The 15,909-nt window shown below is 39.9% G+C and overlaps 1 protein-coding gene across 1 annotated transcript in view; it reads left to right on the top strand.

Moving 5' to 3' along the window:
• Positions 1-15,909, top strand: part of LOC140279283 (protocadherin Fat 3) — a 70,453-nt gene that overhangs the window by 35,197 nt on the left and 19,347 nt on the right. Inside the window, exons 17-31 of the mRNA XM_072374406.1 lie at positions 34-216; positions 334-448; positions 552-821; positions 1,124-1,474; positions 2,489-2,662; positions 2,800-3,330; positions 5,302-5,666; positions 5,871-6,024; positions 6,521-6,628; positions 6,733-6,916; positions 7,069-7,289; positions 7,793-8,245; positions 9,343-9,477; positions 9,585-9,978; positions 12,562-12,758. Coding sequence (XP_072230507.1) covers positions 34-216; positions 334-448; positions 552-821; positions 1,124-1,474; positions 2,489-2,662; positions 2,800-3,330; positions 5,302-5,666; positions 5,871-6,024; positions 6,521-6,628; positions 6,733-6,916; positions 7,069-7,289; positions 7,793-8,245; positions 9,343-9,477; positions 9,585-9,978; positions 12,562-12,758 — 3,835 coding nt within the window. The remainder of the gene's footprint in view (positions 1-33; positions 217-333; positions 449-551; positions 822-1,123; positions 1,475-2,488; positions 2,663-2,799; positions 3,331-5,301; positions 5,667-5,870; positions 6,025-6,520; positions 6,629-6,732; positions 6,917-7,068; positions 7,290-7,792; positions 8,246-9,342; positions 9,478-9,584; positions 9,979-12,561; positions 12,759-15,909) is intronic.

Raw genomic sequence — 15,909 nt, forward strand, 5'->3', positions numbered from 1 at the left:
TCTCTCAGAATTTTCCCTATTTTTTTTTAACAGGTATGTGGGCACAGTCAGTGAGGCTGCTCCACTCAACAGTGTGGTCATGGGAGAGGATGGTAACCCTTTGGTTATTCGGGCAGTTGATAATGACCGCAATCATAATGCCCTGTTAGTGTTCCAGATAATAGATGAGACCGCTCGTATGTTTTTCAGTGTGGACTCTGGAACTGGGTCGATTCGGTAGGTACCAGTGCTCTGTAGAAATTAGGTCGGTGACGTGCTGTTTTGTCTAATTCACCTGTTTATGAACAAATACATTTCGTAATGGATTTGTTTGCATGGTTGTACAATTTTTAGAACAATTGCCATTCTGGACTACGAAACCTTCCCAGAGTTCTTCTTTCGGGTTCACGTTCGAGACAGTGGTCAGCCTCCAATGAGTGCTGACAGCCCGGCAGAGGTGGTTATAAAGGCAAGTCAACTACTCAGCTTTTACTGCGTCACAAACCATTTTTTACCCATTTTTATCAATGTTATTTTAGATGCTATTTCTTCCTGTATTCACCCTGTCTTAGGTGATCAACATCAATGACTCACCCCCAAAGTTCTCCCAAGACATTTATGAGACGGTCCTCCTGCTGCCTACCTACGTGGGAGTGGAAGTCCTCAGGATTGAGGCTTTAGACCCTGACATGACTGCTAACCTTGACAAGTCTGTCACACCCCAGCTAGCTTACTCTCTGGTAGACAGCAATTTGGAGTACTTTTCTGTGGAACGCTACACAGGAGTTGTGACTGTCATCAGTCAGAACCTCAATAAAGCCCGTTATCGCTTTAATGTGAAGGTAAGAGATTGGCCATTAGTGGGAATGACATATCAGAACTTTTATTTATACTTCCTGTATCTCAGATAGGCTTGGACTGGCCAATGTCAAACTGTCGGAACTGTGGTCTCAGAGCTTGTTCTTATTCAGTGTATGGGAATGCAGGGTGGTTTTTAGTGTTTTTCTTATGAAACAAGAGGGCATTGTAGATAATGTTTAATAAAAATAAATGACCAATATAACTACTTGTTATTCATATCTGAGAATCACAAAATATTTGTTCAACATAAAACGATCCAAATACAATGTTTTGTTTCTTTAAGGTATGGGATGGACGTTTTTCCAGCATATCATCGGTCACAGTGCTCGTGAGAGAAGCTATAGACAGCGGCCTTCTCTTCAACCTCCCGGTATACTCCGCCTCCATCCAAGAGAACATACCCAATGTCACTGTAGTGACTGTCGTAAATACAGTTGGTCACCGCCTTAATGAGCCGCTGAAGTACACTCTGCTGAACCCTGGAGGACGCTTCACCATCCGACCCACCTGTGGAGTGGTGCTCACCACCGGCGTGCCTTTTGACCGCGAGGAGAAGGGGAGCTACGAGCTGGTGGTGGAAGTCAGCAGAGAGGATGAGATTTTGAGAGTGGCCAGGGTGACTGTGCAAGTGCAGGTAGGTGCAGAGTGCAAATATATCTCCTCTGACACTGGAGATTTTTGCCACTTACAGGTATTTTCAGACCAGATGAGGTGAGTAGTGAAAGGAGTGACAGAATCCTTGTACAAAGTCAGATTTAATGAGTGAGACGCTATGACAGCTCACTGTCAGTCGGGAGCAGGACTTCAGTTCAGTGCTGATGACAAATTGTTTCTGGCATTTAGAGTGCTTTTTCAGTGGGTGAGGGTATCGCATTGATCTTTAGATAAAATAATTCATGCTCGTATTCCTTGTTATCAGACTTCTTGAAATCAAAGTATTGATTTAAAATCTCTTTTCCCATTAAGTCGGTTTGATCTGACCTCGACTTGCCACGGCCTGGCAGGGGGTGAATTTGGGTTGTTTCAGAGCACCAAAGGCAACGTTTAATTGCTGTAAAGAAAAGTGCAGTGTTGTATTTAGAACAGAAGCCTGAATTAGAGCGTCATCTCAAAAGGAAATGCACCTCCCAAATTGTGTTATCTTGATTATCTTGTTTCCGTAATTGTCAGGAATTTCCATTAGATGCACAGCCCTGCTTTAATGAATTTCATATTGAATATCTATTGTGTTTAGTCTGTCAAGATAGTTTTGTAATTATTTATTTTTTCTTTATGAATCAGCTTATTCACTTATTTATGCCCATCTGCAGTTTTGGATGTCAGCGACTTAGTTTGCAGTTCAGTTATTCTTTTATGTACCTTAAGTCTGCTTTGAAAATTTCAAATCAATTGTCTTCGGTGAAACATGAGACTAATCAGATTCTTAAAAAAAACCTACATTATGCTATGTATATTTAGCTACACCGAGATAAAGTCGTTTATCTATTCAAAAATCAAAAAAAGAGGTTAGTGATCTTTCTGCTAAGATGCCTTTGCTGGTATTACACTGACAGTTATCAACACAACAACTGTTATGAATAATTTTATCCAATGATACACCCACTTAAAAGTCTGACATTTTCTTCTTGAAATAACTACCTTCTTCTAGGTGGAGGATGTGAACGACAATGCTCCAGAGTTTGTGAACCTCCCCTATTACGCTGCAGTGCAGGTGGAGGCAGAGCCAGGATCAGCCGTTTTCAGGGTCTCGGCTGTTGACCAGGACTACGGTCCGAATGGAAAAGTCACTTACAGCCTTAAGACGCAGCACAGGAACTTTGAGGTGACAGCTTTGACTGTCCTGCTTTGAATTCAATTTTCTTAGTTTTCATTGGAGTCTATAATATATCTTGTAACGATTTTGAATTTCACAGTGATGTGTTTCTTACCTTCCAAAATATCAATTTCAATTCTATGCAGGTGGATCCTATGACAGGAGAGCTAATCTTAAAGAAAGCCTTTGAAGTAGATTTATCCAATACAGAATACAAGGTGATTCTTGTAGCCACCGATGGAGGCATCCCCCGTCTGTCCAGCGAGGTGGAGCTGCCTGTAACGGTTGTAAATAAAGCCATGCCAGTATTTGACAAGCCCTTTTACGGTGTCACTGTCAAAGAGGATGTGGTTGTCTCCACCTCTGTTTTGTGCATCAATGCCAGCAGTCCTGAAGGCCAGGATGTCATCTTCACCATCACAGATGGAGACCCTTCCCTGCAGTTTGACATTGGCTTTGACACAGGAGTCATCGGTGTGATTTATCCATTGGACTACGAGACCACTCAATACTACCGGCTAACAGTGAAGGCTACTGATACACTGACTGGGGCAAAGTCAGAGGTCGATGTGGACATCGTTGTACTGGATGTGAATGACAACCCCCCGTTGTTTCAAAACACCTCTTACTCCACGGTCCTGTCTGAGAACTCCATCACCGGAACGTCTGTTTTACAGGTGTGTTGGTGTGTGTGTGTCTTAGTTAAGTCAGTTCAGTGTGTACCCTGATTATCTGTTCACGTTGCAGACCCCATTCAGCAGTTTTGCAAACAAATATTAGATGTCAAATAATTTATTTTTTAATGATAGTTTGATATTTCTGCAGTGGAGTAATGTATATAGGAGGTGGCTTTATTTGTGTATTATGTGTTTCAATCTTATACGTTGCTGTTTTTCTGACAAAAAGCAATTCACTATATTATCAATATCTACTACATATATTTAATTAATGTGAATGCATGGTGTACTTTTTAGGACACTGGCCTGTTGTGCTATTTATCTTTAGCTTGATTCTTTGAAAGTTTATTCAGACTATTCAAAACAAAGTACAGAAGAAATTCTCAAAATACAAGATAAATACTAAATTATGACTATTCCAAAAGGGGTGTAGGCTGAAGCATAACCACATATTGTTCACCCTTCTCACCATATGCCAATAAGATATATATATTTGAAAACTCAACAGCAAATTCTCTGTCTGGGTATGATGACCTAATAACACAAGGAGATTCACCAACCTTCCTGTGACAAATTTCATGTAGAAGTCCTTTTTTATTCGAGTGTACTAAAACTGTCAACTGTATCACTGCGCAGAGGGAAATGTGCATATAAAATAGGACAAGGCCGTTGTTGGTGACAGTGTGCCTGGATGTAAAAATGTGTCCTCTTCAGCTGAGCTGTAACCACATCATTAGAGACAGCTAAAGCTTTTGAAGGCAAAGATCTTGCAAACCAGGAAAAATTGCCAGAATTTTGAAACATTGTTTGTGTTCTGCTGTTCCCCTCTTCTTTCACTGTTCTAAGCCACTATCCGTTCATACATGCTGATACTCGCTTGCACACAGAGCTGACCAAAAGCAGCTGCCTACCAGCCGTAGTACAAAAACAGTTTAATAATGGAGCTGATTCACCCATCCATTCTTTATACTCGTTTAATTCAATTTAGGGTCGCGGGGGGTGGCTGGAGCCTATACCAGCTGTAATTGGGTGAGAGGCAGGGTGGTATACCCTGAACAGGTCACCAGTCCATCACAGGGCCACACAGAGACAAAGGGACACTCCTAGGGACAATTTAGAGTCACCAATGAACCAAACATGTATGTTTTTGGGTGGTGGGAGGAAGCTGGAGTACCAGAGAGAACCCACACATACACAGGGAGAACATGCAAATTCCACACAGAAATTTCCCAGCTGGGAATTGAACCTGGATCCCTCTTGCTGTGAGGTGACGGTGCTAAACTGATTCATATAAAGCACAAAATAAAAATCTTTTTCCTTGTCCATTTACTTTCTCACTTGTCACTTTGACAAACAATTAGGAAAACTACAATTTTGGACAGTAGTTTTGAGATTCCATCAGACTACTGGGATGACTAAACCAGCAAAAAGCAAGACATAGCTTTTTGTACAATGGATTTTGTCACAACTCAGCCAGTGAGGCTGGCATTATTTTTCCTTACAATCTTGCTGTGCCCAGAAAAAGCAATGGAAAAAAGATATATATATTTACAAAATCTTATTCCACAAAGTGAGTCAATTGCTGGTTTTATTTTCACAGTAAGACAATTGCTCCTACATGAAACTTGCAACAACAGCGTTTGTGGCTATTCTTGTGTCCCTGCATTGATTCTGTGATAGAAACATTGCTGTTGACTTTTTCACAAGTCTTTTTTTTTGTTGTTGCTTTGAGCGAAATAAGCCATTGAGGTTCATAATATTCCAAAGAACTGCGGCCCAAATCTATAAACCTTTGGAACTCATTCTGAAACAATACTGCAGATGTGGATTTGATTGTTCTTATCAAACTCTTGGTGAAACATATACATTGTCTACTTTCTCTAATGGAAAGTGTTTGCACTGTAGCATGGAGTATGCCGAGGTAAACAAATCAGATCTGAAGTTTTGCACAATGTGTTTGTCTCCTTTTAGGTCTCTGCCCAGGACCAAGACTCAGAAAAGAATGCAGTGGTAACTTACCAGATCCTATCTGACATCTACAACAGCTCCGACTACTTTCAAATTGACAGCAACAGTGGATTGGTATTTACAGCACGCATGCTTGACTATGAGCTCATGCAGCGCTACAACTTCATTGTCAGAGCAACAGACAGTGGAGAACCTGCCCTTAGCAGTGATGTCAGTGTCACTGTGACTGTAACTGACACAAACGACAACCCACCTAATTTTAGCCAAGCTCTTTACGAGACCTTTGTCAGCGAGCTGGCTCCCAGGGGACATTTTGTGACTTGCATCCAGGCGTCAGATGCTGATATCTGTGATGCTCAAAGGCTGAGGTAAAAAAGTAGGATGTTTTAAAAAGCTATAGTTTTAGTCTTTAGAAAAGCACAATGCCTAACAGGCAATCTTGTTTTGGTTTAGAAAATCACAGTAGGTGACATTGTCAGTTTTGATGTATCTTTTTGTCGAGTGGTTTTGGCTCAGCAAGAAGCAAATTATTGCACTGTATACTTCTTCTTTTTTTCTTTTTTTACCTTCAGGTACAGTATTCTTTCAGGAAATGAGAAAACAACCTTTATGATGGAGCCAGATACAGGGGTTCTTCGTCTGTCTAACAAGAGGAGACAAGGCATGAAACTCTTCTATCAGCTCAATGTGTCTGTGTCAGATGGAGTCTTCACCAACACTGCACAGGTGAAACCACTCATTGCCAGTTACAATCTTGTACTGTCAAATGTTTTGCAATTTTTAAAACCCCTTGTCAACATCTTGTACCGAAGGCAGAGGGACCTTTGTTAGCAATCTCTCGCTTTTGCATAATTACAAACATCTGCCTCAGCTCTCCAGAGTTTTCTGCAGGTTAATATCACGTCATATCAGATTTACTATGAAGATTAGCAACTAAATGAAAAATATGCTCACATCTGTCCCATAATTACAAATTGGATAGTTGCAGATCTTTTTTTTTTTGGCCCTGCAATCATAAATACTGTAGCAAGTATATGTAGTTTCCAGTCTCTGCAGGCGGTCTATAGTCTACATAATTTGCTATTTGCTTATGGGCTTGATGTTCGTATTTTGATGTGATCATGTTTTACAAATCAGCCGGTAGTTACTCATTGTGATGGTATCAACAAAATGTCAGCAGACAATGTTTGTTAGGATGATGTTTTGAGACTGTGATTCCCAGGTGATTGTACGAGTCCTGGGAGCTAATCTGTACAGCCCAGTATTCAGCCAGAGGTTCTACCTGGCTGAGGTCCAGGAAAACTCTCCTCCGGGGTCAAAAGTCATACAGGTGATTTATTTATTTTCTTGCGTCGCTTTGACTTGTAATAAGTATTACATTGAACATTTTAATATTGAAATGACTGATATATGAATTTCTGTATGGACCCCCAGGTTCGTGCTACAGATGAGGACTCAGGGCTGAATGGCCAGATCACCTACTCCTTTATCAATGACCTGGGGAAAACTCAGTTCATCATCGATGCAGATGGGGTCATATCAACTGTTGAGAGATTAGACAGAGAAAATCCTCTTTACAAGGACATGGTGCTGACTGTCATGGCCCTCGATGGTGGAGGTATATACAAACCAGAATGTTTTCCACATAAAAACCTCTTCAGATCAGCTGATGGGAAGGCCAAACATATTAGTAACAGTAATGTATGAGTGGTAGCCCTTGTGGTTGGTATTGTAGGTGTCACGTATATTGATATTTTGGTTTTTTTGCAGGACGTGCGTCATTTTGCACAGTGCGAGTGGTTCTGGCAGATGAAAATGACAACGCCCCACAGTTCAGAGCCGTGGAGTACCGCCTGAGCATTAAAGCCAATGTTGCTAAAGGTTCTCTGGTCACACAGATTCAGGCCACTGACCCTGATGCCGGCTCTAATGGAAGGATAACGTACTCCCTTTACAGTGAGGCCCGGCTCTCATTGGTTGACGTTTTGGAGGTCAGTGAAATTAACTGAATTTTGAAGATTGAAGATTGCCCTTCATATCATCATTTTAAAGTCAACGCATAATACACAAAATTACATCAAATGAAACCAAATGCGAACCTCAGCAAATGTTTTTAAACCTCTTCAAAGCGCAAAATGTGTGAAATATAGCCTGATGGGGATATTATTACCTGACACCTCCACCCCATTTTGAAGGAATAAGAGCCATATTTTTATTGTAGATTACAAATGTCTGTACATTTAATCTTAACAGTACACTGCCGTCAATGCTACATTCACTACAACAATAATCAAGTAAGGTACAAATTAAGAACATCTGATGCAAATGGAACAAAACTCTGTGAAGTTTAAAAATTATGCTTTTTTCAACAAGTGGACATATCAAACTTAAGCTTGAATTGTATTGTCATACATTAATAGATTCAATTTTGGAAGTAGCCTTGAATCAAAGATATCAAAGTCTCAAAAGCTGGTGTCTTTTTGCTGGTGTGCAGGTGGAGCCCGATAGTGGTTGGATGATGACTAAAAGTGCGGTAGACCACCTTCAGGGAACAGTACTGTCATTCTTTGTGAAGGCCACAGACTGCGGTTCTCCACCCAAGCACTCCCTGGTGTCAGCCTTCATCCACGTCGTCCCCCCAGATGCATTTGTTCCCTCGTTCAGCCAGCCTCAGTACTCCTTCACCATCCCTGAGGACACAGCAGTAGGAACAGCGCTGGGGTCCGTGTATCTTGGCCCTGGGCAAACGGGGCTCTTTACTGCTGTCGGAGGAGAGATGCCTGACAGCAACCAGGGTGAGACCTTCCAGGTGGAGAAGGAGACGGGTCTCATCCGTCTGCTGAAGCCCCTGGATTACGAAGTTGTCAACATTTACCGCTTTAAGGTCGCAGCAACAACAAGAAGAGACCTGATCGAGTCTGTCTCCACTGTGGACCTTGAAGTAAAGGTTGGTGACACACAACAACACAAAGAGCCCGTTGGTATTCAGTTTAAGTTAGTGTATTGAAGAAAAATGTAAAATAGGGGAGGAGTTGACAACTAGAAATTCTAAAGTGTCACAACTTGAAGAAAAGGTGAGGAAAAATAAATCATATGTTGACTGTTGCAGGGGCAACAAGGTGACATGTCCCTTGAACTTTGATTAGATTATATTGGATGCTTCTGTTTCTTACAGTCTGAAAACCAATGTATCATTAAAAAATAGCTTCAGATTGCTGTAGTTTTATGATAAATGCACATATTTATCATAAAATTACTTTAGGATATATTGCTTTAAAATGTAGGTCTGATATCAGCACTGTTAGTACATCCATCACCTTCAGTGCAGTTTTACTCTGCATAATGAGCAATATATTTATCAATTTATTCACTTCTTCGCTGAAGAATTTGTTAAAATGTTTGCTGAACATCAGTTTCATGAAAAAATGACTTAGGGAATTAGGGAAAAATGCCTCTGTTTTTTTCTACCTTTAGTAGAAGTATTAGAAAAGCTATGGCCCTGTAATCGACCGCATTTAATTTGAAATTAAAATTCTGCCCAGTGCTTGTAGTATGGATGACGATGACGGGTCTTTTGCACAAGAGGTCCACAAGTTGTGTTCGCAAGGACACTTGGGGTTGACATAGGGTTCTCTGAAACCAGAAATCAAATTGCCAACCAATTGGCAGACGACTGCTCCTTTTTCTGAGCCACAACCGACCCACTGATGAGATCCCGGTTGACACCATCACCTCTCCTGAATACAAAACTGAAATAAATAAAGAAAAATGTGTGCAAAACACAAAGGCACTTAGAAACTCAAAGGAGTGGGATTCTCTTCCTAATTTCCAGTTAAAGAGATCATATTTAAATCATGATAGAGATATTCCTAAATGTGTAGTGCAGTTAATTAGATTAAAAATAATTCAACAAAGGAATTAAAGATATTAATTTACTAGATTTATGAAAATGTAGACTTGGAATCTTACTCTTAATTACATTGTCCTTTTGAGACATATTTACATGTTACGTAGCTGAATCACAGACCATTTGTTATTTTCCAGATTCTAGACGTGAATGACAACAAGCCAGCATTTGAGACGAACACCTACGTGGCCACAGTGATGGAAGGGAGGCCAGCGGGAACAAGAGCAATCCAAGTGCGTGCGCTTGATCCAGACTGGGGCTCTAACGGACAGGTGTGACAGCTAAATTCCTTTCAGTATTTTTTTTTTGTATTTTTATACGAATATGTTTCTCGATTTAAAGAGTTAACGACGCTTTTAAAATCTTTCTTACATCACAGGTAACCTACAGCCTTGGGCCTCTGCTCATCTACAATCTGGACTTGACGAAGGACACTCAGCCCCTCACTGGCCCTCTCAGTACCAGTTCTGTCTTTGCCATTGATAGTAAAACAGGCTGGATCACCACAGTGGGTCAGATGGACCACGAGGTCTGCTCCAGCTACAGCTTTGAAGTTGTGGCCTCTGATCTGGCTGAGTTGTTGCCCCTATCCTCCACAGCAGTGGTAACCATCACTGTGTCAGACGTTAACGACAACCCTCCGTGGTTTGAGAGAGAGTTCTACAGAGGTGCGGTGAAGGAGAGTGATCCCCTCGGCGAGGTAGTGGCTGTTCTTAAGACCAGAGATCGAGATGGCACTGATCAAAACCGCCTTGTTAGCTTTTATATCACAGGTGATCAAATCAAAATTACTCAATTTTTGTAGTTTCAGCAGTGAGATGTGATTGTGTTTAGGGTGGAAAATTAAACACAATTTCCTTAACCTCCTTAGTTGCATTAAAGGGGAACTCCAGTATTTTTAAACCTAGACCTTATTTCTGGCATGAAACACATTTATCTACTCACCGAGAACAGTTTGGCAAAAGTCGGTCTAGGTTTAAAAATACCGGAGTTCCCCTTTAATAGTGAATGTTTATTACCCAAATGTTGACAATTCTTTTCTTTAACTACTAACAGCTACTACCATTTTAAACTACTTCCAAAAAGATTGTCACTGATACACTTTCCTTTTTTAGTTCTGACGCTGTTGGAAGTACGTTGTCAGAGTGCTGCTGCTCATTAGCAGCTACAGCAGCTCTCTCTGCTGTTGCACACTCAGCTCAAACCTGTCAACTTCTCCTAGGAAATACAAATGTTTTACTTGGCTTATTATGGTGCCATCAGCTAAATGTGGTTTAGTAGAAAGCTGGTAGAAAAAGACCAAGATAGTAAGGTCTAAATGCCTAGATTTTAGACCCCTAAACGGCAGTTCACAAACCAGTGGATGAAGTCACTATGGCCCTGTCCATTTTTTATATGTTGTCCATGTTCAGCATTTGCATGAGTAACTAGTAAGTCGCTGACCTGCAAACCAGCCGGATATATTTTTCTTTATTTCCCCTTCATTTTAATATTTCACAGTGCGCGTTCTACTAAAACTATTTCAATGGTACAGAAAATGGATGAAAGTGAAATCGTGTCTAAAAAATAAACATGCAAAATAGGTGAAATAGAATGTTCTGTAAAAACTGTATAACATGTACAACTTCAGCATATACAGCCCCAGTTCCCAACAAGTCGGGATGCTGTGTAAGATATAAATAAAAACCGAATGCAGTGACTTGCAGAACTCAGAAACCGTTATGTTGAAGGTGAGACAAGTTTTTTTTTTCATTTGATAGCAACAGCAGTTCTCAAAGAAGTTTGAAAAGAGCCGTGTTTGCCACTCTGTTGTATCACATCTTCCTTGAACTACAACCTGCAAACATCGAGGAGCTCTGCCGCTGTGGAATGCTGTTCCATTCTTGATTGTAGCTGCTCACCAGTCCTAGGTCTTCTTTGTTGTATTTTGCATTTCATCCCGCCCTACACATTTCAATTGGGGAGATGTCTGGCCTGCAGACAGACCGGTGCAGCGCCTGGACTCTTCTACTATAAGGTCACCCCTGAAAAAGATATCATCTGGAGGGGAGTATATGTTGCTTGAGGGTGCCTCTTGAGATGTGCAAGTTTCCAGTTCCACAATCTCTAATGCACGCTCATACCACTGACGGCAAGCCAGATAGTCCCACTCTTCTTTAGGGTGGAGGACACGGCATCCTTGATTTCCACAACAAATGTCAAATTGTGATTCTGACAGCAGAGCAGTCAGACCATAGTATTGTTTTTACTTGGTTCAGTTCATTTTAAATTACTTTTAACCCAGAGAAGACAATAGTGTGTCTGGATCATGTTCACAAATGACTTCCATCTTTGCATGCTAGAGCATTTTTGGATGCCACAGTGAACTGTTCATGGGCGCTGATTTCTGGACTTCCTGAGAAAAAACAAGCATGATTCTGTCATGGAAATCATTGCTTGGGCAATGCTGTCAGAGAGCCAGAATATCATCAAGTATATGATCCAATATTGATTTTCAGCTGAGTCTCTTTTACCCAGAGATGTTACCTGATTAGATTTTTGCAGAATTCTGAATCCCCACCCATCTTTTCTTCTGAGAGACTCTGCCTTTCTAAGGCGATTTTCTTTTTTTTTTGCACAATCATGTTACTGAACATTTGCAAAATAACCTAATTTGATGCAATATGTCTCCCAGGCAGTTTTTCTTTTTTTTTTTTTTAGTACCACTTACTTTTCCAGCTTTTTGATGCTCCTCTCCCTACTTTTTTTTTAGAGATGTTACTGTTATCAAATTCAAGATGAGCTGGTATTTTTCATAAACTATTTAGTGTCTCACTTTCAACATTTGATACCTTTTTCTATATTCTGTTGTGAGTAAAATATAGGTTTATGAGATTTGTAGATCACGGCATTCTGGTTTTATCTAAACTTCACACAGCATCCCAACTTTTTTCTAAATGAAGGTTGTATATTGTCTATACATATTTTAAAAGGCTGGCGTTATAAAAAAGCTCTCACCTTGATAATAAGTGTTTATCATTCTTTTAACACTGTGCGACAGTGCCAGCATATGATGAAGATTTGCCTTCTGTTCTGCTATTATACAAATTAGACTAATGGAAGAGTTGGTCATAAAGGGTCAAAGATTTAAACTTTGCAGTGCCATGGTGTTGCCCCACTTACATTATGATGATATAGGTTTTGATTGCACTTAAGGGTACTGCATCATTGTGTGTGCCGGTAGTGTGGATGGGTAGGGAACCTCGTCCATTTTCATTTTGTGGATGAATGAATTGTAGTTCCAGTTTGCTCACAATGCCTTCTCACGTCTTTCTTCTCTATTCAGTGTGTTTGATTCTTATGTGTGTTGTCTCCAGGTGGAAATCAGCGCGGTGTGTTTAGCCTCGCTCTTATCCAGGGGGAGTGGAAGGTGTACGTTAGTGATCTGTTGGATCGTGAGCAGCAGGACTGGTATCTGCTGAATATCACAGCCAGCGATGGCCTATACGTCACTCACACTGCTGTGGAGGTCACCGTCATGGATGCCAATGACAACAGTCCCATCTGCAACCAGGTCAGACAAGATGACTTATTGGAAAAACTTTTTCTTGTAATTACCTTATCATAGGATTCATTGAAATTGCTTGTGAGCAATTAGTCTTACCTACATTGCACTTGTTTTTTTTTTGTTTTTTTTTTATCTGTGAATATGGAGAAGAGTTTTGTGAAAGTTACAGTGTTTTGGCTGTAAAATATTTGCTTCATTGGTGAATATGGTTGAAAAGTAATTCACTGATTTTAATTTGGGATATTTTCAGTTATTATCACCTGCAACTTAGGGATGAAAATTACGAGGAAAACATGCAATATGACTTGCGATATTTATAACACTTCAATATATGGTGTTAATCTAAGGTGGATTAATGAGGACTGCATTCTACTTCTGCACTTGTGTATGCTAGTTAGTTGTAGAAAATGCACAAAAACAGAATTTCCTCTAAATAGAATGCAGCCCTTATTAGTGCAACTTTGCTGGTTCTGTTTCAGGGCAGAATGTCTTTCTAACACCTGCTTAATCAGAAATTGTCAATGCAACGTGGAGCACTAACGTAAATCATTTTTGCCAATCCCATCATACAATACCTGGTTGACTAAATACAGCATGATAAAAATTAATTGACAAAATGTTTTGTTGAGGTGCCAGTTTCCATGATAATGAACTCCCTTTGGGCTAATTTCAATGGTGACTTATTTCAGAAAAAAAAAAACTGTGTTAGATAATAAAAGAATTTGCATATTTATGACATGGTGAGAAAAGCAAAGTCTGGGACTGCAGTAGTTGAGACAGGACTTGTTCAGTTAAAATATTGATTCTCTGTTCCACAGTGTATTACAGAGCAGACTGAAAGTAAATTACTTTGAGCACATTGTGCAATAAGTCAGGACATGTCTCTCTATAACCTGACTTTTAGGTGGCTACTGTATATGGTGGAAGTAATACTAATCTTGAAAATGCCCACAGTCAAAAAATTGACGAATCACGTTTGTTAGGTTTTATAAAATCACCCAATTTATACAGAAAATGACAGAATTTTTAGATAAAAAAAAAAACCCCAGTTAATTGAAGCCCTTATTGCTAATTGCTGTGAAACAACTTTAAGACTCATCTGAAAAAAACATTAATTTTGTTGCCAAAGCTGATCCGTGAGAAGCAAATCATGGAGAATTTCAAAGATAACTGGGCTGAGAATTCTCCTCTGGGAGTATCTCCTTGCGTTTATTATTATTCAGCAGTTCTTCAGTTTCACATAATTAGTTGAGGAACTTTCATTTTCCTTAAAATGCTTAATAATTTTCTTTGAATTCCTCCTTCTCTCCTTGCTCTTCTCTGATATTCTTTCTGTTCTCAGGCAAGTCAAGCCGCTGTAACTACAAAGTAGTTACTCTGGCATTGCATGATAGCAGCATCAAAGACATTTATGGTCAGACAGTGTCCTATAATTGTGTTTTTTTTTCAACATTACATTACACAAATTTTTACAACATATTGCTTGTTAAATTTATGGCAAAGCTAGTGTCGTTTGTTCAACAAACCCGATACGAAATTGTATAAAGTAATTGGTTCATATCAATAATTTATCTTCTATTAAACTGTTTGGCAAAAGGAATCTGTCCATTCTTGCTAAACACATGATTTAAATTGCTCAAAAGTCCGTGGTTGTAACTGTCTGTTTACCATATGTGGCCACACATTTTTTTAAAGGAGACAGATGAGCAGATGTGGTCTGCAGATGGGTCAGTTAAGTACACTCATTCTGTGTATATGATGCCATGCTGTTGCAAGTTGTACAGACTGACTTCTGGCTAAAACATCCATGGGTCCTCTTGGGAAAAGTTGTTGCCTTGATGTTAGCATATTAACATCATTCCAATACGTACCTCTGCATCAATGTTACCCTCACACACATACACAAGTCACCCATACCATGGACTCTGCTGCAGCCCCACACACCATCACAAATGCTTGATTTTATACTATTCCCACATAACAGCCAGGGTGAACTAACTTTTAACTTTGGCATGTTGAACTCAATGTTAATTTTCCCCAAATGTAGCTTAAACATTGGCTCCTTTGCCCACAAGTCCTGTGACTACTGTTTCTTCATCTGATATTACCTTGTGCCTGTAGAACTTGGCACCATTTCAACGATAACATGATAAATGGCCTCCTCCTCGTGTAATATGATTTCAGGTTGCATTTCTTGTTGCGGCGTCGGACTGTGCAGAGTGTCGATGGTTTTCCAAAGTACTCCATAGTCTGTATGGCTATATTCATCAAGATAGCGTGACAGTTTCTCCTGCGCTGCAACCTGAGGGCTCAAAGATCACATACATCCATCAGTGGTTTTTGTCCTTGGCCTTTCCGGTCGGAGATTTCCCCAGACTCCCTGAATCTTTTCACATTAATGTGCACTGAGAGTGTGGAAAAACCAAAGTTCTTTGCAATTTTTCGCTGACAATTATTTCTTCGTAACTCATCAGTGATTCTCTGACAGATTTGGGCACAAAGTGGTAAGCAATAACTCATCCATGCTTTGTAAAACTAGGCCCGTCTTGGATGTAACTTTATGCCCAATACTGACCCGCTCACCTGTCGTGAGTTATTCTGCTTCTACAACTGTTTTACTTGTATAATCATTTAGTTCTATTTATGCCTCTCTTTTTAAATTTTTTTGAGTGTGTTGCTCGTATCAAACTTTTTGATTTGTTGATATTTTCCAGCTTCAATGAAGTAGTCAGTTAAGACACTGAAAATTATTTGTTTTGTATAAAAGATTACAGATTTAAGTATTTTGTTGCACTTTATAAAACTTTCCTGCTTTTTTTTAAATGCAAATATGTTCAGTGGTAGTGGCGGTTGATTGATTGTCAAAACAGTAACTGATTGATTATCTCTTGATGAACTGGTCACTTAATCAACTAATTGTTCCAATAATTTATGGATAACGCTGATGCAGCAGAGTAAAAGCTGTATGGAAAGATATTTCACACTGCATATGGCTGTCGTACAATAATATTCAAACTGTGCTTTGTGTCTGTGTTAGATGAAACTGTGAGGACACTCAGTTCATTTCCAGAGGCAGTTATTGGCAGTGCATGCTGGGTCAGGAAAGGGTGCTTAACTCTGTTGACCTTGTCCTCACAGCAGAGATAATGGATGCAAC

The sequence above is a fragment of the Leuresthes tenuis genome, unplaced genomic scaffold (genome assembly GCF_036924035.1).
Source record: "Leuresthes tenuis unplaced genomic scaffold, fLeuTen1.0.hap1 SCAF_21, whole genome shotgun sequence".
NCBI classification, from domain to species: Eukaryota; Metazoa; Chordata; class Actinopteri; order Atheriniformes; family Atherinopsidae; genus Leuresthes; species Leuresthes tenuis.